General features: G+C 37.1%; 1 protein-coding gene across 2 annotated transcripts in view; it reads left to right on the top strand.

Annotated features, from left to right (window-relative positions):
- The first annotated feature begins 2,278 nt into the window (after positions 1–2,278).
- The window catches only part of NR3C1 (nuclear receptor subfamily 3 group C member 1), a 71,812-nt gene continuing 51,424 nt past the window's right edge, over positions 2,279–22,666 (top strand). The window contains exons 1-2 of one of the 2 annotated variants that reach the window (XM_070937342.1): positions 2,279–2,627; positions 4,713–5,861. In XM_070937342.1, the coding sequence (XP_070793443.1) occupies positions 4,723–5,861 (1,139 nt within the window). In that variant the 5' untranslated portion in view covers positions 2,279–2,627; positions 4,713–4,722. Of the gene's footprint in view, positions 2,628–3,291; positions 3,370–4,712; positions 5,862–22,666 lie in introns of those variants that run through there. The other variant, XM_070937343.1, reaches the window with a different exon arrangement.

Genomic DNA, 22,666 nt, shown 5'->3' with positions numbered 1-22,666 from the left:
CTTATGTTTTACTCCTGTTTACCTGTTTTACTTGCAGGCTATCTGCTATAAAAGAAAACAACACAAAACATGAAGTATAATTTTTAATAAGCAATAAGTAAAAAAAAACCAGCAGTAACTTATTTATCAGGTAAAGTTTGCTTACCAGGTAAGCAGACAATTGCAAGCAGTCTTCAAACGGCACAAAAGTAGAAGCAGGTGATGAAGATGGATCCTTCAATTCTTTCTTCTAGGGCCTAGAAGCTACATCTTTGCCCCTGCATTCTGTACATGGCACCCACCCTGTCTAACCCTATCTTAATCTAACCTACAACAGCATAGTATTGTCAATTCCTGCTATTGAACTGACTAGGCTGTTTTTCTATTTTAAAAAAATCCAATCCCAAACTACAAAAATAAAATTCAAGCATGGATTTATTTTTTTTTAAATTTGATTTATATGCCGCCCTTCTCCGGAGACTCAGGGCGGCTTACAATGCGTTAAGCAATAGCCTTCATACTTTTGTATATTTATACAAAGTCAGCTTATTGCCCCCACAAACTGGGTCCTCATTTCACCTACCTTAGAAAGGATGGAAGGCTGAGTCAACCTTGAGCCTTGGAGAGATTTGAACCAGCAGTAAATTGCAGGCAGCTGTGTTAATAACAGGGTGCGTAGACCACTGTACTATCAAGGCTCTTTTCATTCGATTCATTCAAAGCAGCCAAGCTTTATTTTACACGCAGAACAGAACTATTTAATGTTAACTCAAATTAAACTTCCAGATCACCATTGTCTTTTCAAACTTGGGACATCTGACATAGCCATTCTAGGTTCAAAACAGTGCTGTCCATGTTTGCACAACTCTTATGCGCTGTGTATCTTAAATTGAATTAAACAAAATTTAATTGAATCAAACACACTCACACACATATGTATGTATGTATATATATTTCTAGAAGAATGTGTCTGCATGTGGACACATGAAAAAATACTGCATACGGCAGATACCAAATTGACAATTATATGCACAAAAATTCATCATGTAAGTCTTCTTCCAGTCTGTTTTCATTGGACTCGTCTATCCTACAAGTGAGCTGTATAAGCCATTAGCTAATGCAGAACTTGATTCTTTTTGCTGACCTACAATTAATATTGAAAACTCTTTCAAAATGAGACACGTAATGACGAGGCCTGCTCCTCTAATAGCCAACAATTGTTCTAAATAGCATACAATTTATACACATTCGCTCCCCCCAAAAATCTCACCTCTTTAAGTAGATTTTTTTAAAATCTAATAACGCATATATATGGTGGCACCCCGCATTTACAATTCTGAAAAGTGTTATTTTCTAGGAAATGCCGAAATCCCTTTCTGTCATTTCGGCTTAACGCTGTCAGCGCTGGCCCTTCAATCCTCTCGGAAGATTTGTTGCCCGTTTTCGGCGTCCCTAATTCGCTCTTTTTCACCCCCCCCCTTTTGAATAAGCCCAGACCTGATTTAAAAAAAAAAAAAACACACACACACACACACACAATTAGTTCACCAGGTTGATTAGGATTTCCCCATAAGTGAAATTCGCCGAAGACTGCCTGTCACTCATCGCAGTTACGTTTTAAAAACGCAATGGGCTTGCTAAAAATCAACATGCTGCTTATAAAAGCCCAAACCCCCCAAAAACCCAAACCCCACCATAGGCTGCAGCGGGCAAGATAAGAAACCGAAAAGAAAAAAAAGGAAGAAAGTAAGGGAGGGAAGAAGGAAAAAGAAACTGTTAGCGGAAAGGGGCACGTTTGGAGAAGTGGAGCGGGGGGGGGGGGGAGGAAAGGAGGAGGCCCTGCCGGGGGTTGCAGTTGCTGTTCTCAGTCAACAGGTTGCACCGTTCCCCCTCGGCTGCCCCGCAATGCGCGAGCCCGTGCGCCCGCCCGCCCGCGCGCCCCCTTCGTTTGCGCGCGCTCCCCGCTCTGCCGCGTCTCTTGCTCTCTTTCCTTGGTCTGGGGGGAGGGAGTGGGGGGGGGGGCAGTGGAGGAGGAGGAGGAGGCGGAGGCTGCCGCGGCTGCGGCTGCTGCTTGCTAGCACCGTCGTCGTCCTCCATTTTGTGGCTGGGGCACAAACCGTAGAGCTGAGCGCAGACGGAGTGGCTGGCGGGGGGAGGAGGAAGAGGGGGAGGAGGAGGAAGAAAAAGAGGAGGAGGAGGAGGAAGAGGAGGGGAAGAAGAAGAAGAAGGGGAGGGCGGGACGCCCTGGCAGAGGGAGGCGGGGGAGACGTGGAGAAGGAAAGAGAGAGAAAGTGTGACTTTAATTAATCGCGGGGGCAGAAGTGTGCGTGTGCTGCACGCGAGCGGGGGTGGGTGGGAGAGGAGCAGGTGAGGGGCTGCGGCGGTGTGTGTGTGTCTGTGTGGGAGCGCGGGTCCGCCTGTCAAGTGTGTGCGTGTAGGGAGGAAAGGGAGGGGGGCGGCTGCTTACCTCCTCATCTGCAAAGGGGCGGCTGCTTTCACCCCCCCCCCACACCCACCCCACACCCAATCCCGTCGCCCCGTAACTCTGCTTCCTTCCAGTCCCCACCAAGTTGTTTATTTGCTTCGCTGCCTGCTGGAGCCATGGAAGTTGGTGGTTAGGAGGACTCCCAGCGCCCCCACTGGATACGGTAAGGGGTGTCTCTCTCTCTCTCTGTCTCCCTGTCTTTTTTTTTTTTTTCCCTCCTAGGTGTGGGCCGGGGTTGGGGTGGGGGGGAGAGGAATGATTTCTACTTTTAGGCTCTGTCCCTCTCGAAGGGAAGATGCACGGCTGAAGCGGCGGCCGAGTGCTTTTTTTTTTTTCTGTAGAGGTCACCCTCCACCCTGTCAGTAATGCCTTCTTTTTCCCCCCCCCCCACCCTCCACTCCCGCCATTAAGACCGAGCGGCTTGCAGCCGAGTGGCGGTGAGGCCGGAGAAGGGTGGGAGCCCCTTCCCCTCGATCCATTGCGTTAAAGCTTAAACTTTAAAGTCCCCCTCGTTAAACGGGGACGAGGGAGAAAGGTGTCTGGTGTGTGTTTAAGTAACGTACGTATATGTACGCGCCTATATGTATACTGTAGGCGAGGGTGGGTAGGGGGGGCGGTGATTTCCTATTCTGTTCCACAACCATCTTTGGCTCATTTTAATCCGGCTTTAAGAGAATGTCCAAAATAGGATCTCTTCTTGGAATGGAAGGATTTTAAGTTTGCGATCCTGTTATCTATTTACTTAGGAGTGAGGGACTCTCTGAATTCAAACGGACTTTCTTCTGATAGACGTGTATGGGACTGCACTGCAAAAGTAGTGTAAATCTTATGTAATGGTTCCCTCCCTCCACTTTATCTTCCCCGAGACTAAAAAAAAAAAAGAAAGAAAAAGGACTATTTGCAAGGTTTGTTTGTTTTTTTAAAAAAAATTGTTCACGTTTTTTTTTTTAAAAAAAGTATGCTATCACCTCCCTTTTTGTTTCCCCTTTTTTATTTGGCGGCCCCGCGGATTGGAAACAGACAAGGAGTTGAAAACTTGGACTTGGTTGGAATTTTTTTTTTTAAGCAAAGGGCTGATGTTATTTTGCAGAAGTGGGCGTGCCAGGCAAATGCTCAACAGGTCCCGACACATTTTTTCTTTCTTTTTTCATCTTTACAAGAAGGAGAATTTCAACTCAAAAAAGATTAAATATCTTTGGAGTTGCTTTTTTCTCTTCCAGCAAATGAATCATATGATAGATTTATCCCTTTGGCGTTATCTGTCACATAATGACAAGGAGAGAAACTTGTCAAATGTGGTAACTCCAGTTCTTTTTCTGTCCTTCCCTCTTTTTTTTTTTTTTTTACTTTAGAGCTATATTATAGTGTGGATCTTTTAAAATTGCACAATTCCTTTTGTCAAGGCCCAAAAAGAATTTAAAAAGTTTCATGCAACTTTTGAAGAGGATATTGCAGAATTGGCTGTGTCATTTGTATATGTTGCCTTTTCATTTATTGTAAATTACTTTCTTGCCATTCATAAATACCCTAGGCAGTTTCATAAATTTCTGGAAAATCTGTGCAAAGAAGTTAAGGCTATCTATCTATCTATTTGTATACTACATACTAAAAATAATTTTTAGTATTTAAATAATAAGATCTTATTTCTAAATTTCTATTTCTAAATTAACAGCTATACTATATAGTAAAATTTCTTTTTTAATGAAAGTTAAGTCAATGGATCATACTGAGGAACCTGGATGATGAAAGGATTTGTAAATTGTGATGGATACAAATGCAACAATATTTGAATAGATCTTTGTGAGAATTCTTAGGAAAAGTATACAAATTAAAGGTACTTTTTGTTGTTATACCCGTGTTCCCCCCAAAATAAGACCCTGTCTTATATTTTTTTGAACCTTGAAATAAGTGTTTGGCCTTATTGCCATGCAATCAAAAGCCGGATTGGCCTTATTATCAGGGGATGTCTTATTTTGGGGGAAACAGGATACTTATAAACAGCCTTTAATTTGACATGAATTAAATGCTCTATTAAATAGCTAATATGTTGCTTTTTTGTGGTTTGATTATATTAGTCAAATATTTGATTAAAGTAAGATAACTTTCAAGTATTAGAAATATTACTTAAGAGACATTGAAAACTATTAAGTCAACCTTTTTAATATTCTTTTTTTCTTGGGGTCAGTACTTCTTAAATCCTTATATTTCTGATCTCAGGCTAATGGTGGTTTCTTTCTTTTTTTATTAGTATTAAAATAATGGAGCCCAAAGAATCGTTGAAATCCACCGGAGGGGAGGAAAGAGGGAAAAGTGCTCACTTTCATCAATCCTTTAGGGGTGGTGCTTCTGTCAAGACTCCTGTGTCTACCCTGTCTGCCTCATCTCAATCTGACTCCAAGCAACCTGTTCTTTGTGAGTTGCCAAAGGGGTTAGGAAGCAATGTGCCGCAGCCGGATCTCTCCAAAGCAGTGTCACTTTCAATGGGACTGTATATGGGTGAAACCGATACAAAAGTAATGGGAAATGAACTTGGATTTCCTCAGCAAGGCCAAATCAGCCTCTCCTCTGGAGAAACAGATTTTAGACTCCTTGAAGAAAGCATAGCAAGCTTGAATAAATCCTCTAGTCTGATAGAAAGCTCAAAAGGAGTCACATCTACTGATGTATCCCTAGAATCAGAGTTCCCAGCTATGACTAGTCGTGATCTTACTTTAAATCAAGGGTCTTTAGCACAAGGCCAGGTTGACAATAACAGTGGCAACTTGAAGCTCTTTTCGGAAGACCAAAGCACTTTTGATATTTTGCAAGATTTTGATTTGCCACCAGTGTCTCCTGGAAGAGAAACAAATGGAAGCCCTTGGAGAATTGATCCTGTTCTGGATGAAAGTAGCTTGCTTTCGCCTCTTGGTGGGGATGAGAGTTTTCTTTTGGAAGGAAATGAAATGGAGGATTGCAAGCCTCCCATTTTACCAGACACAAAGCCTAATATTAATGAATGTGAGGATCTTTTGTCAAGTTCTACAATGCAGATGCCACAAGTGAAAACTGAAAAAGAAGATTTTATTGAATTGTGTACCCCTGGAGTAATAAAGCAGGAAAAAATAGGCACAACTTACTGCCAGGCTAATTTTTCTGGGTCAAGTATGATTGGAAATAAAACATCTGCCATTTCTGTTCATGGTGTTAGCACTTCTGGAGGACAAGTTTACCACTATGATTTGAACACTGCGTCTGTCACTCAACAGCAGGATAAGAAACCAGTTTTCAATGCCATTCCATCTCATCCTGCTAGTTCAGAAAATTGGAATAGATGCCAGGGATCTGGAGATGATGCCCTTACACCAGTAGGGGCTTTGAATTTTTCAAACAGATCTGTCTTCTCCAATGGATATTCAAGGTAAGATGCGTTTTTCTATTTAAACTTAATAGAATGCTTTTCTATAATGTGAAGGTAGTCCATGTTTATTATCCTTTTAGTTAAAACATTAATTAATTCTTTGAAAAATAGGGTATATGCAGTGCGGGCAAGTCATTGCAATTTTACATTTTATAATTATGATAATAAAAAAAAAATGGCTACTTTGCCATTCAGGTTACATTTTAACTAAGGACAATGAATTAGTTTCAATTTTCATTTCAATTAGTTTCAGTATTTATTTCGATACTGTATTGGTTCTCATGATACCTTATTGAACAAAAATCTAATTTATTTATTCTTTACTCATTTTAGCTAGTAAAATATAAAGACTAGGATTTTTGTAGTAGGATTTCAATTTTAATACTGAACAGAAGTACATTTAGGACAATGTGCAGATTAAGCTATGGGAAGTAGTGTTTTTGTCACTGCTGTGGAAGAAATGTTGGATATGCAGTCACATTCAGAAGTATAAAATTTGTCGCTATCATCTAACAACTTTAATTCTATATTGTTACATCCTTTTTTCCTGTAAAATTAAATTTTCATTTAATGTTTTAATCTATATTTAAGTGATTTAAGGCAGCTATATTGTAACAGAAGTTTCATCTTTAATTTCTGCAGTACTTAATTTTTTTTCTTCTAACAAATGTTGGCATTTATTTTTCTTAATAAACTTGCTGTTCCTTTAACCAGATATAATTTACATGTGAGTTTGTTATTGGTATAAAATATTAAAGTATTGTATATTGAATATAGTAACCCAGTTTCCATTGGACTATTTTGTTCCTTTACTTTTTCGGTCTTTGTTAAGAACATATGAAATAGCACAGAACATGCATCAATTTTCTACTTTATATGTTCTGTTTTCACTCATGACAATTACTGTGGTGGTGGAGAAGAAGAAATAGTTTGGACACTATCACTATATAGAGAAGGTTGATTCGTAGTGCAGTGTATATTACTTCATATTAATTTGGTTTTAAACAACCCTTTCTTAATAGAAACAATTTTATAGTACATACTTGTTGCAAGTTGCCTTTTATTACCCTTTTCATATTTTTATTACGTTGAATGTTATGTGGTGAAGTTACAACAAATCTCGTGGAATTAAAATTCTGTAAATAAGTTGCTAAAATCATTCTTTTTGTAAAAAAATTAACAAAAAGAATACCCTTTAAACAGCTTATACTTTTGTAGTGAAGTTATACACCTATATTTAGGAGGTTTATGCTAAAAAAAATTTAAATGATTTCGTGTGTCTAAAGTCTCTGAAATGTGTATGAATTCCAAATACCCTTTGTCTCAGTTGAATTTCCTCTTTTTTTACTTTGATTTTTATCTAATATTTAATACAAAACATAAATTAAAATTTTATATATATTATAATGACTAGTATTATTAATCACTTGTTTGCAAATGAACTTCCCCCTTGGTCTCTGTCCATTCCTATGTTTCTCTAAATTTGTTTTATAGCATTCTTCAACATCTGGTGTAGCTTTAGGATTAGAAATTGAACATGTTCCATCAAGGCATCTATTTGCTAATAGATAGTGGAAATAAACAGTGGAGTTCAACTTCTAAAATCCCAATTACATTTAAATATATTTTTGTTGAAATGAACTTTTGTAAATAGGAATTTGCTACTTGAACTAGTCACCTTACAGCGGTTTTGTCTAAGATAACGTGACTATCACTCTTCCATTACTGGGAAGTGGGTCATGTCTTTATTAATTTGGTATTTTAAATTGTAAGGTATGATAGGATATAGAACTTTTGTATTTTTGAATATTGTAAAAGGAACTTCTTGTTAAGACAGCTTTTAAACTAAGAAAATTCATTTCTTAATACAAGACAAAAATTGTTTCTTCCAATATATTTTTTAAAGTAAGTTATATAGTTAAGTTGGAGGATGTTTTTATTTTATGGGTGCATCTGTTTCTACCAAAAAAAAAGTAGAAACATCTAAAACAGGAACTTTGATTACTCTATCTAAATGGGAATACTTAATTCTAGATTAGATTTTATATACACTTTTTAAAATTTACGTTTTATATTTTTGTTCTAGGTAATAAGATTCTTGAGGATAGAGGAGTACCGTACATTAGTATTTTCCTGGTTTCCTAGCCTAGTTTATTTTTAAATATTATTTTAATAAAAACATAGAAAAATACTTAAGAAGCAAGGTGTCATATTGTAAATGTCTTGCTGCTATTGATAAGAACTCCTCTGAGCCCCAAGATTATCACTGTTGATTTCAAGCATTAAAATATTGAGCTCTTTTTGATTTAGTTATTACCACAGGGAGAGCTTACAGTTGTATAATGGATAAAAAAGAACTTGCAGTTGTTTAATAATGTAAGAAAAATAGAAAGAAATGAATGATGAAATGAAAATGTAAAAGCAAAAACAAAATTGGAAAAGCAAGAGTAATTCTACTAGTGAATGCAAAATATGAATCTGATATGAATGCTGATACTATAGCAATATTTTCATATTAATAGACGAGAATATATGTAACTTGGGGTTGAATTGTGGAGTCCTTGGTGCAAGGTTTAGTTTGCAAACTCCATTCTAGCACTGAAGATGTTAGCTAGTTGGGTAACAAAATGTCTGCAAGAAAACAAGCTCAGAGAGCACCAAGGACTCTGTATTTCAATATGAAATGCTAGAATTTGTCTATTTGAGATTATGAATCATATGGGAGCAGAGCATCATTGCAGAGATTATTGTGATTCTTGAGTGTGATTCTTGATTTGGAATAGATTGTGCTTCCTACACACTTTTAATTTTCAGACTAGTTCAAATTTGTGAAGTTATGGAAACCAATACTAGCAAACTGGAACAACTATGGTTCTCCTTATAAATTGGTTGGGAACACAAACAAAATATTAGGAATAATCATGGTAGAACACTATTACTGTATGTTAAACAGCATACTAAACTAAAGCTATTTTTATGAGGTCTTGAATAACCTTTTCTATTGACATGATTTAATATGTTTTCTACACAATAATACATTTATGGCTTCCAGACCAATTTATATAGACATTATTTATGCTATACTTTATTTGGAATCCAATAGCATTATTGTTCTAACAGTGCTGTTTTGCCAACAAAATAGAATGTTAAAACCTCTTTCCAATGTATCTAAATCTATTTAGAGAACTTAGAGTTTCTAAAATGACAAGAATGATGGGAAATACCATTATTTTTAAACTGATCATTTAACATTGAACGATCCATTGCTTCTTGTCCTGCCCTCAGGTGCTTTGGAGAATAGCTTGACTTCCTCTTCTTTGTGGTAACCCCTAAGCTATCGGAACACTGCTATCATGTCACCCCAGTCCTTCTTTTCATTAAACTAGACATTTTATGACCTTTCTTGCCACAGTTGTTAAATGAATCATTGCAATTGTTAAGTTAATAACACAGTTAAGTGAATCTGGCTTCCCCATGGACTTGTGATCATATGACCCCAGGACACCATAACCATTATAAATATGAATCACTTGCCAGGCATCTGAATTTTGATTGTGTGACCATGGAGATTCTGTAATGGTTATAAGTATGAAAAATGGTCATCTGCCAATTTTTTCAGTGCATTGTAACTTTGAATGGTCACTAAACAAACGGTTGTATGTCAAGGACTACTTGTATGTTTATGTGGAGGCAACCTGCAAGACATAGATTGGAGTAGTTTTTACAGTAGTCTGAGCTAAGCAAAAGGTGTAACTGCTGTTAACAATTTGTCTCATGTCTATATACTCTCATGTTATACATTATATTTTTTAATGCATTGCATAACCTTTAAACAGATACGGGGCTTTTCAGTCATGGAAAAATGGAAAGAACAGGAGGAAAAGATAGTAAATGTTGTTAGTGGTAAGTTATAGCATATGTGATTGTTTAAAAATAAGACAATCCACTTGAAATCAATGAAGAAAATAAATTTGAGATAACAGAACTGTAAAACTCACTTGATAGAAATATATGTTTATTTTAGATGAGGTTTCCTTTGAATAGCGTTTGAAATTGTAATTTTCTATAAGAAATTAAAGTGATAGAAAGTTAAAATAGATGATATAAACAATAGTTTTTCATAAAATAAATACATATCACATATTGTGACTACTATGTTTTGGATAAAATTACAATTACGGTTCTGTTTATTAGTCCCAGTTAGTGAACTGACTGAGAAAAATTACATGCTTCCATCTGTATATTTATTTGAATTACAGTAAAGTTATAACCTCAGGATCCTTTTTATGTCTCTCAGGTTTGATGCAGTAGATTGTGCTAAAGCATGCAGTACTTAGAAGGCCTGCATAATTTTTAAATGCATTGAAGTTTTCTTTTGGGAAAGTCAGTTTGGTTGTAGTGAATAAAGGCACCAGGGTTACAAAGGAGACTGTACACTTTAGTCCTGGTAACAAAGCCAGCTGAGTGACCTTCAGCTAGTTTCTCTTTCAGTCCTAGGAAGAAGGCAATGGTAGACCATTTTAAAAAACATGGCTAAGAAAACTAGCAGTCTTCTCCAGGCAGACTCTGTAGATCAAGAAAATAAATAATTTATTTTGTTTATATTATATTATTTTAGTGTAATCCTGCTTTTAAACACAATATGCTTCATTTCTCAAAGGTCTTTCCCCTGGTAGTCCAATAGTATTAAAGTGATGAAGGGATGTAACATTTTCTTTGCTTGGAGTCTTCTGCTAGCATTTTCCTTTTGAGAAGCATTTCATTCTTCCTGAGTGTTATGGGGAGAAGGGGAGATTACACCAGCTATTGAGCTGATGCACTGCAATGTTAGATTAGGGAAAACTTTGAATCTGTTGCAGTTATAAGCCTCATGTTATAGTGCTTCTTTCTGCTTCTTCTTAATATTGGGTTTTGTGCTGTTGAGTACCAGCCTCAACTGGCAGAAAGGAATATGTGACATCAACTTGCCCCTTATGCAGTTGAAGCTTTCAGAACATCCTCGGATTTATCCTGTAGCATCTCAAGGGCTACAGTCATGCAATATAAATGTACTTATATGTAAATATACTTTCACTTATTCATTCAGTTTATATGGCCACCATCTCTCATAGATGACTCTGGATACAATAGTTTTAAAAAAGGACCCAAAACCCAATAAACAATAAAAAAAAAAACAAATATACAAAACCATGTTAAATATTATTATAAATATATTGAAAACATAAAAATATAATCAGCAGAAGAGTATAATTTATTCATAACATTCAGTACAATCATTGGACAAGTTCTATACCACAGCTAGATTCCTAGGGAAAGTCTAAACTCTTGGGATGTTCTACAGGTCAGGCGCCACATAGAAAATATTCTCTTTCTGGACCACAGCAGATTGCAGTCCTTAGCAGATGGGACTGTAACATGCATCTTCTGCTAGACTTGATGGGATGGGTACATGTAACTGGATAGAAGCAGTGCCTCAAATCCTCAAAAAACTCCTTGCTGCTTTTTTGTAAAAAGTTAATTTGCCAGCTAATTGGTATGTACATATGTGCAGAATATTATTTAGACTAGTTGAAATCTAAATTTGCAATCTGCTCTCATATCCTGTTCACTATTTCAGGCATCGTTATATTATTGACAAATATCTCTTAACTTGTCCCTAGGGTTAATTTCCTGTGTCAATTTTTTCTCACTTAATACCAAAGCTTTTATTTTATAATACATTTCCTCTTATTGGTATTATGGACCTTGCACACATATCTCTACAAACTGTGGCTAATTTTGTCACAATAAGTTATAGTGACTCTCTAACTCTTATAGTTCTCGTGTCTTTCTGTTCTAGTTAGCTCAGTTCAAAGTGACTTGTATCTCAATAAGAATTCAATAAGATTCTTGTGTTAACTAAACTCTAAAACTAGTTTTCTTTAACTTTGGCCACCAAATGTATTAGATTTTATCTTCTGTTATCACTACTAGCCCAGGAAATCTGGAAACATCTAGTTGGGAAATCTTTTGTATGACAAACACTTTGCTGTGTCTCCAAAGCCAATTATAGAGTCAATAAGTAGAGAAAAAGAACCACTATAATTTTATCTACAAGAATAATGTTCTTAGAGAACAATTTATTAGTATAGCAAACATGGATAGAGCTGTTATGTATAAGATAACAAGAGAAATATATATGGCATCAAGTCAGAAAATGGGTTCTGCCTAAATTTTAAATAGATACCACAGTGACTCTTTTATTTTTCCCACCTGTTACTTATATAGTTAATGTAACTGCTAGCAAAATACCTACAGAAACAGTAGATTCCTAATTGCTAATTCTTTATAAATATGTTTAAGTAGGTATGAAAATATTAGAGTTTGGAGAAAAATAATTATGGGAACACAATTGTAATGAAGACTATAATAAAAACCATTTATTAATTATATTTACACCCTGCATAATGTTTATTAAGTCAATGTGGCATACTTGTTTCTTCAACATTGCACATCTCAGTCAAGTAGGTTAAGCTGAGATAATGACTGCTTAAAATAACCAAGTGAATTACATGGTATAGTGAGCAACAGAATCTGGCCTTTTAAGTTCTTGTTACTAAAATTTAAAATTTATTATTGATAGCATTTCTCTTCACAATTAGATTTTATCAGTTAACGTTCCAGGCAACAGGTGACTGATGTACTGTCTGTACATCTGGATCATAGGAATAAAAACAAAACCTCTAAACTTCATTTTCAGTAAAGCAGTAGTAGCAAAATGAAAGACTTGAATCCCATTTTTTTTATTCTTAATTTGATTTCAGCAGACAATACATTTCAAGCTTGAGCTTGCTGAAAGCAAATACAGAATGATTTTACAATATACGTTTATTCAGACTTTTTTTAGAATTATTTATTCGATGGTGTATATTTTTGCACAACCATATAGAAATTAAGAGATAATGCACTTAATTGCAAAAAAATCAATCAATCAATTGCTTTGTTTTATTGTAACCAACTTGACATGCACAAAAGTTAAAAATGTCCATTCTTTGTACTATCATCAGAAGAAAAATCTTGTTTTATAGAATGGAATGGATAATTTTTTAAATACTTACAACTTTATCTTTAGTTATTTTGATTATAAAAATACTTGTGATGCTGTAATTCTAATTAAACTTGAGTGTACTTCTAAGTGAAGCTCTTTAAAATGTGTGAAATGTTTTGGATACTATATTATCCTTTATTACTATTTCACATTTTAGGTATCCAGAGCGAAATATTAAAGGTTGCTACCTCAATAGTAGCCTGAGGTACCTGTTAAACAGTTTGCTGCCAGTGATGGATTTTTAATGTATGCATGTGATAGTTGTTTTTTGACGTGTAGGAATTAAAGGAAGCTTGGGCATTTCAGGACAAGTCTAACTCATACAACAAGCTTCTCCTGTCTTGTGTCTTCCAGATATGTTCTAATTAACGTATCTAATTAATATGGAGAACTATTTTTGCTGCACAATATAAACAGCAGGAAGGCATCAGCTTGGAAAGACTTGTGTACAAGTTGTTTATATTTATTCCCGTTGCCTGGTTTTCTTGCTTTACCAATAATGTATACTGCTGTCCAGGCTTTCTATAGGTTGTGTTGTAGTTTAGATTTCTGGAAGGTTTGGTGTTGTGTAGATAAGAGGTCTCCAACCCCTTGCCCGCAGCCCATGACTGAGCCCGTTTGGTACTGGGCCATGTAAGTGGCTGGCCGGCCCTTGCACGCACGCCAGCCTATTGCTTGCAATAGCTAGTTCTCGTCTCCTCCCCACCCCCCCCGCCCCGAACCACTGTTCTAGGTCATTGTTCCTATCAAGAATTATTTTTTTGAACTATTTCAAGGAAGATGTCCAAATTTTAGAGGACTGTCACTCCCACCCTATTTATATTAGTCATTTATGAAAGGAATAGTAGGTATTATACAAATAGTTCAACCAGCCTGTTTAGCCTCATTGTGTTTAAAATTGGGATTGGTACATCAATCACTTGATTACTTTTTATTCGGTTATTGGCAAATATATATTGGTAGAAACAGTAATATCTGTGCTGTGTAAGTGGCAAGGTAGTTTTCAAACAAACTATTTTCTTGAAGCAGTAAGATTAATGAATTTTTCTCACTAGTTAAATTTATGTTATTCACACACACATTCTGTTTGAATTAAATTAATATTTTAAATGTATTTTATGTTGATTTCAAAACAGCCTCCTAATTAAAATGTAACGCTGAGTCATTGTTTATAAAACTTCAAGTAGACTGGCAACTGTCTTTGTAAAGTGACATTCCTTTAGTATGATCCTAAAATATAAAATTTATAAATATTTTTTCTGATATGTTCAAATCCATTTTCTCAAAAAGCAGGCTTTTAGTATTGCTTTCCATTCAAATATATGAATAAGATTCTTAATTAATTTTATTAAAATGGTTTTCTTTCTTATATTAAGCAAAATTAGTAATCTGAGGATTTATAAAATTCTGTTGTATATGGTTCTTACATTGTCTTGAGTTTTGAATTGTTCGCCAAGATTGATGTATCTTCTTAGCATTTTGGAATAATAGATGTCAAACATGGGAAATCAAGAATCCAGGCATTTCAAATGAATACATAGGCTTATTTCAAACTTAAGTTCTCTATAAGAATCTGAACTACTAACAGTCAAAGCAAATTGGCAGTAGATAAGAATCAACAGAATTCAAGGTGGGCTAGACTTAGATCTTTTGTGGACATGAAGGGACTTGAGAGTGATGATGCATTTGACCCCTCCCTCAGGCTCAGCCTTTGTCGTCTCCTCCAATAGAATTGTAATAAGCCAGTAGGCTATTGAATGCAGGTCCTGTTAGTGCCTAGCTTGATGGACATCTAATTTCCATTTGAACAGTTCCATGGAAGGGAAGCCCACTATGTCTTTATTGTTTCATAACTTAAATCCATTTTTCTGAAACTTGCACCTGGATTATGAAGGGAAAGGACTAAAACCCTTTCTAAGTGGTTCCTCTTCATGTATTAAAAAGATATTATCATTCCCCCTTCAGTAATCTTTTCTCTGAGCCAAAGAGACCCAGCCCTTTCAGTGTCTGTTCATAGGATTTAGTTTCTAGTCACTTGATTCCTCTTTGAAATTCCTTGAACCTGTTCAGGTTTCTCCAAATCATTCTAAAAATGTGATGCCTAGTACTCAGAGTACTCAGTGCTCAAACTAGCACTTGGAAGAGCAACCATGAAAGCCTTGGAAACAGTAATGAAATGCTATGATGTGTTTATAACTACAAAGATTAGATATTGCAGTCAGTGGTTTTCCCTGTGACACTCTGTGGAAGCTAAAGTTGGACTTTGAAGAAGCGGGCTAGGAAGAATATTGATTCATTTGAACTTTGTTGTTGGAAAATACTCCAGAGTGAAAATCTCCTGAAGTGACCCTCAACCTATCATTTTGTGACCATTTGAAGTTAGGATAGACCCCAAAAAGTGTATTTATGACCCAGATTCCAAGTTCCAATGGCCTCATCACCACCCCACCATCGACCATATGATTGCATTTTGGGCACTCAGCAACCAGCCCACATTAGGGCCATTTGCAGCATCCTGCAGCCATGTGACTGTGATTTATAACCTTTTTTGCTGGAAACTGACTTTATTTCCAGTTACTGTCAAAAAATGGCCATTGCAGGCAATAGGTTTACTCAATGACAACATATTTGCTTAATGACTGCTGCAAAAAAGGGTGTAAAATTGGGCGCAGTCACATGATAACCTGCTTAACAACCAGCACAACTTACAACCTTAGTTTGGGCTCAGTTATGGATATAAATCAAGGGCTTACAAGTATGGACAGCTAAGAAAAGAAACAAATCAATCATTGATTAAATCAACTTAAGAGTTCTCTCTTGAGATGTAAACTACCAGACTCAAATGACCATGCACCAAGACTTAGCTGTCTTCCCAATATGGGGAGGAAAGAACGAGAAGAGGACAACCAGCAACAAGATGGTTGAATGGACTCAATTGAAAATCTAGGTAGTGGCTAAGAGTTGCCTCTATGTGTGTGAGAGAGGGAGAGAAGGGAGGGGCAGAGAGAGAAAGCCCATAAAAGTTACACTTCTCATTTTATGAATAAAAATTTACTATAAGAGTCTTTGAATAGTGGGCAGGCCATAAATGTTTTAAATAAACAAATGGGTCTTGTGCCAGCTGCTTTAACTGATCTTGTTATTAAGTGAAATAAAAATACATTACATTTCTAAACTTGTGGTTGAGATAGAAAAATATATTTTTAAAATATTAAGATTCCTTGCTGAGTTTATAGTTACTTCACAGTTTATTAAAAAAATCTGAGAATTAAATGCCCTTACTATATTAATATGATTACTTTCAGTTAGGGCAGTATAATGAAGTATTTGTGTTTCATTGATGTATTAGCTAATTTTCTGGCTGAAACATATTTAAATGTAAATGAACTTCTCTAATTCATCTGTAGCTATGTTAACAGTACAGGTAGTCCTCAAGTTATGATCATTATGGAGTTTACCCATCATAGTCCTAACTTGTCACAATTGTAAGACATGGGTCAAGTGACCAATCCAATTTTACAATCTTTTTTTTTTGTGGCGGTCATTAAGTGGCCGGCACAATTCTTAAATGAACACAGGGTGGTTGCTAAGTGAACCAGTGGTTTTGTTGAAAACTGGAAATAAATAAATGCCCAATTCTGGAAGAATGTTAAACAGTTGCTTAGTGGATATAGACTAAAGCCAGATTTCCAGTGGAGTATATACTCAAGAGAGCATTTCAGTTACCTCCTCCTTATACTCATAGCTCCCTCTACTGTTGAAGCTAAAAAGAAATCAGAAGCTTTCTTTGTATACATAGAGGTTCTTTATATACTTGCAAATACTGCTGACCCATTTCTAGAAAGATAAAATAATATTAGGGTTTGATAGAACAATCCAAAATCAGAATTTTTGTCTGTATATTGCAAATATTGGAACTTGGAATCTTTAATGTAGTACAGTTAATCCTGCCTTAAAAATCACAATTGGGACCAGCAACCTAAGTGACACAGTTATTAAACAACACATCATGTGACCAGAACAGACTTATAACCTCATTTTGGCTGTGGTTGTTAAGCAAATCACCTGTAGTTGTTAAGCGAGACATCACATGGCAGTGACTTGAAATTTTACTGCCAGTTTCTCCATTAACTCTGCTTGTTGGAAGCCGGTTGTGATGCATGCAAATGGTGATCACATGACTGCAGGACACTGCAATGGTGTTAAATGTCTGCCGGTTCCAAAGTGCCCAAATCTCGATCATGTGATTGTGGGGACCAGCGACTGTTGTAAAATTACTTTTTCAGCACAATCATAACTTCAAACCAGTGATTGGTTGCCCCCGATTCAGACCAGTTCTATAATAGAACCAGTAGTAAAATGGGCGGGAGGCTTCACCCACCGACCCCAATGTTACCAGAAAGCTTCTGCACATGCACAGAAGCGCACGCACATGGCCCCATTGCAAACTGGTAGTAAAGGTAAGTAGAACCCACACCTGCTTCAAACAGTTGGTTAACAGGGCAATTTGTTAGTGAGGACTACCTGTAGGATCTGTAATCGTAAAGTTCAACATCATGATGGCATATCACTTAGCCACAGCAATCCCAGCATTCCCTGTTGCTATTGTTAGCCCATGATCCATCCTGATACAAGCCATTTCTGGCTTCGTCTCTCCCGGCCTGAGAAGCCCCAGCCTAGTAGCATAGTGGAAAGCCCAACCACCGCCACCCCTGACTGCCCTGTGCTCTGCTACCCTAGTTGAACTTCGCTGTCTTCTTGCTCCTGCTACTGATGAGGCATTCTCAGCTTTGCCTTTCACCAGGAGCTGCTGGCCAGATGAGGCCTTCTTTCCGAGGCCTTGCAAGGAAACCATCATGCACAATCTCAGCTTTAGGTAGCCAATAGCTGTCTCATGAAGTGCCAGGCTAGGAGTACTTGGCAACCACAGGAGCAAGAAGATGGCAAAGATCATCTTGGGGCAGCAGAGCCCAGGTCAGCAGAGGCCTTAGAGTGCAGGCGAAGATGTGGGGGAGATAGGCAGGTAGGGGGATTTGAAGCTTCCCTGAGGTTGTAAGTTAAGGTGGGCTGTCAAGCATCCAAATTTTGATCCTGTGAAATGAAGTTGTACCATCTGTAACTCTGGGGACTCAGGCATAAGTGCTGTAGCATTCATTCAGTGCTTCCATAACTTTGAACAGTCACTGAACTAATGGTTGTAACTCAAGGACTACTTGTAAATGGCATGATGTGAAAGCCTATCTTTTTGGCATGATGATTTTTACATGATTTGATGCAAAGGTCCTCAAGCATTTTTTTAGTCTTGCTAAATTTACTTGATTCTTTTATATCTTTGTTGTATTTTTAAAATATTCCTTTTTTAGTTTCATCTTGTTAATCAATTTCTGACCATATATGTCAGCCTGAAGCTGTGAATGAAAGGTAGTTTGTACACATAGCTATATTAAAAAAATCTTTCCTGTATATACTCTGAAATTCATCAAAATGAAAGGCTGCTTGAAGATATAAGAAAGATAGGAATTGTTCACAAAACATATTACCTAACTATTACACTAAATGCACAACCATAAATTTGGTTCCTATGTTAATCCTTCTAAAACCATGTCTTTTACCAGAGGTTTTAATAAGAGCTTACTGAAAGATGGAACAAAGCCTAGGACCAGGGTTTCCTTTGTTCTTTGCCTGCTGGTTTATATTTTATCAATTTAACATTTTAGAAAACCACTTCAAATAGACAAATTAGTGGTACAATAGAACCTCCATACCTTTGCGGCTGTGTCATTCCTTCAAAGAATTGACTTTATTGCAGATTTGGACACAAACCAGGGATAATTGTACGTGCTTATAAATTCTTAAAACTAGATTAGGATTAAAGTGAATATAAAGTTCAAAACAGAGGATTCTTAGTTTAAGCTAGAATGAGGAATTTCTTAATAGCTCATTATAAGCTTAAGACTTTTATTCCGAATAAATCTTTGGTTTTGTATACATTTTGTTTTTTCCTCAAGGTACCTAATCCTCTGCTTATGAGATACTAAGTGGGGTATTGAACAAAATATTCTCAGATGCTTTAAATGTGAATGAACATATCAGGTTGCTATTTTACTTTATCTAGAATTGCAGAGTACACTTTTTATATATGTTATCTAAAAGAATTGCTTGGTTTTAGTTTTTAACACAGACTTTATTTTTTCTTTGCAAAATTTGTCTTTATGGATTTGGCACTCTGGTTTATAATCCAGCATGTGAGTTGAAATCCAAAATATCTAGGCAGCTACCCTATCAAATAGTTCCTGAAAATGTTTCATATATTGTAATTTGAATTTGTTTCCTGTAAGGCAAAAGAGAGAATCAGATGCTAGAATCTACATAATAGCATTGCAGAAATGTAGCAAAACATTTGCAACAGTAGACCAGTTCAGCACAAGTGTGTATGAGTATAAAGTCTTGAATGACTCAGATGTTGATTTTTCAGTTGAAGTAATAGATCAGTAGAAAAATCTTTTCATTTTGGAAGAGACAGCAACTATTATCTATATATTTCATATTCAGTTTCAATCTCTGTTCTAAGTTTCTCCCCCCCACCCCCATCATTACAATTACCAAGCTAGAGTTTCCACCTTCTACATCTGTGCATTTGGTTTTATTTCCTTTGGTAAGCATTATCTCTATCTTTTTACCCAGATCTTTAATAAAAGTATAAAAACTAGATGCAAGGATATCAAACTCGATCGCGTCGCGGGCCGGATCGTCACATATCGTGACATTTTTTGCCTTTGCAGAGCCAGGGTAGGCGTGGCCTGCCAGTTTGACAGGCCTGAACTAGAGAGTCCAAGACTGGTCCTTGTGACATTCCAATCTGTACTACTAGTTTGAGGAGAAACAGTCGATTAATAAAAGATGATATTTGATTCATCCACCTGTCTACTTAATTGTCACATCATTTGGAACACATTACTTAGTTTGCTTCCCAGAAAACCATAGAATATTGATGCTTTGCTAAAATCAAGACAGATTAGGGCTACATTACCCTAATCTACCCTGGAAATTATCCAATATAAAATAAAATAGGAGACCCCAACTAGGCATCCTCTGGACAATGGTGATGTTGCCATTCAATCCTTTCAATTCGGAAGCGGTTTGGTGCTCCTGACAGGACTGTAGTAATAGTAGTCAGGCTACAGGCAGGCCTCAAGTTACAAACATTTGTTCAACTGTTCAAAGTTACAGAGGTGTTGAATGAATAGTACTTAAGGCCAGTTCCCAAAAGTATTGCTGTTGCAATGCTCCCTTGGGTCATGTGATTAGATCAGACTTTCGGTACTTGATAACCACCCATGCTTACAACTTCAAGGGTGCGTCAGCTCCCCCACCCACTTATTTCCTCCCTTTCTTTCCCCATTTGGCCCCCTGCCCTCTGGCCTGAGCTTTGCTGACCAGCAGCTGCCTTGTTAAGGACTTAGGCTGAGGATGTCTTGTCAGCAGCAAAGCAAGAAAATGGTGCAAATCGGGGCAGCAGGTTCTTTCGATTACAGGGGGCCTGGGGTTTTATGCCATGCTGCAGTGCCAGACTGATGTGGCTGCAGCTCACGGATTCTTGCCGCCTCAGAGCCACTGTGGGCCAAGAATTCTCTGAGCTTGCTGCTCCAGAAGACAAGTTGTAGTGGAATTGAAAGGCAGGTAGATCCTTACCTTGGAAGAACCAAGGCTCAGGGAGGAACAAATTTGGAAATGGCTTGGTTTGATTGGGTTCTTGGCTGTCGATCAGTGTGATTCCATTAACAATGGCAATGAAGAGTGCTGGAATTTCTATCATTAAATGATGTCATCACGTGACATTGAACTTTGTGACCACTGTATGCTGCTAAGCAACATAAATTCTGGTTCTAATTGCTATCACAATGCAAAGATTACCTGTAGAAAACCTGTTGATAAATGCATGCTGACTTCTGAAAATTACCACAACATTTGTGAATAGCTCTAGAATCCTCTCAAGTATCAGTCAATTAGTGCATTCTATCATGCTTGGTGGACATATAAAAAAGCTAAAGTTTTTGATTCAAATGCCTACACAGATACAGAGAACCTTAAAGGTTAATATTCAGTTGAAAGCAGAACTATTCCTTTTAGAATTATTAGATACAGAGATAAAAATCATGGAAGATTGTTTTAATATTATATATTAGTGGTGGCAAACCTTTTACTCACCGAGTGATGAATAGGTACGTGCTTTGCGCGTGTGCTTGCCATCTGTGCTAATGTGCAGTTCCTCCCTGTGCTCTGTGCGTACAATCGCACCATCTGCATGCGCATGCTTTTGTGCACCCCCATGCACTGTGCATGCAACCACACAATCTGTGCATGCACGCTACTTTCACACGGCTCCCCCATGCGCTGCGTGCGCAATTGCACCATCTGCGCATGCACGTGGTTTTCACACATGCAATGCACTTGCTCAAACTCCATCTGTGCATGCGCGCACTGCGCAAGTACTCTCATGTGCATGCGCAAACATGCATGCTCAGGAGAGCTCTGAAGACCAGCTGGGTCCCCTGAATTGCATGCATGGGCACCAAAGTCCTGAACACCAGCTGGGGCGTGTGTGCATGTGCAGCTGCAGGTGAGTTGGGCGACAGCTTGCATGCCCGGAAAGTTGACTCTGCGTGCCACCTTGGGCACGCGTGCCATAGGTTCGCCATCAGGCTATATATGATTACTGCAAAGAGATTACTATTATGGACAAAAATGGAAAGATTCAATACAACCCACTATGGAGAAATGATTGGGTGAAATTAACATATCTTGCTATGGTTAAACTAACTAAAGATAACATCTATATTTATTATTGACTGTAAACTCCTTGTGGGCGTTTTGCTTAAAAATAAAAAGAAATGACTTGTGATTTATGTCTTTGTTGATTAAACAGGACAGATTATAGAAAGGGGAGAGTTGTGATACAACTTTAGAGAGAGAGTTTAAAATATAATTGTATTTACAACTGCAGTGAAGCAGTTGAAAGCCACTTCTTTGTATCTTTTTTCTTTCTTTTCTACTTTTCTTTTAGTTCTTTCCCTTGCTTGTACTTTTAGCTTTCTTTTTGGTTTCTTTCTTTTTTCTTTTTTTCTTACTTTATATTAATTTTTCTTTTATATAATGTATAATTATATTTGATCTACTGATTAAGGCATAGAAACAGGAGACTGTGAGTGTTAGTCCTGCCTTAGGTCTGAAACTTGGCTGGATGACTTTGAGGCAGTTACTCTCTCTCATCCCAACCACCTCACAGGGTTGTTGTGAGGAAAATGCGAGGAAGAAGGATTATTAGATACCTTCCCTGCTTTCAATTATTTATAAAAATAATAAAGGCAGGATAAAAGGTGTATTCCTCCCAAGTGGTGTGTGTGTGTGTGTGTGTGTTTGTATTTTATAACCAAATCTCCAAAACAGATAGTCCTTGATTTAACAATCCTAATTGAGCTCAAAATTTCTGTTTCTAAGCAAGACAGTTGTTAAGTGAGTTTTGCCCCATTTTACAGCCTTTCTTGCCAGAGTTATTAAGTAAATCACTTCAGTTATGTTCGTAACACAGTTGTTAAGTGAATCTGGCTTTCCCATTGACTTCGCTTGTTAGAGGGTTGCAAAAGATGATCGCATGACTCCGGGACACTGCAACTGTCATAAATACATACCATTTGCCAAGCATCCAAATTTTGATCAC

The sequence above is a fragment of the Pituophis catenifer genome, unplaced genomic scaffold, assembly GCF_029215685.1.
Source record: "Pituophis catenifer annectens isolate HBS135680 unplaced genomic scaffold, rPitCat1.0.hap2 SCAF_2, whole genome shotgun sequence".
Lineage (NCBI taxonomy): Eukaryota > Metazoa > Chordata > Lepidosauria > Squamata > Colubridae > Pituophis > Pituophis catenifer.
The sequence above is the reverse complement of the archived record's forward strand: the minus strand, read 5'-3'. Positions and strand labels throughout refer to the sequence as shown.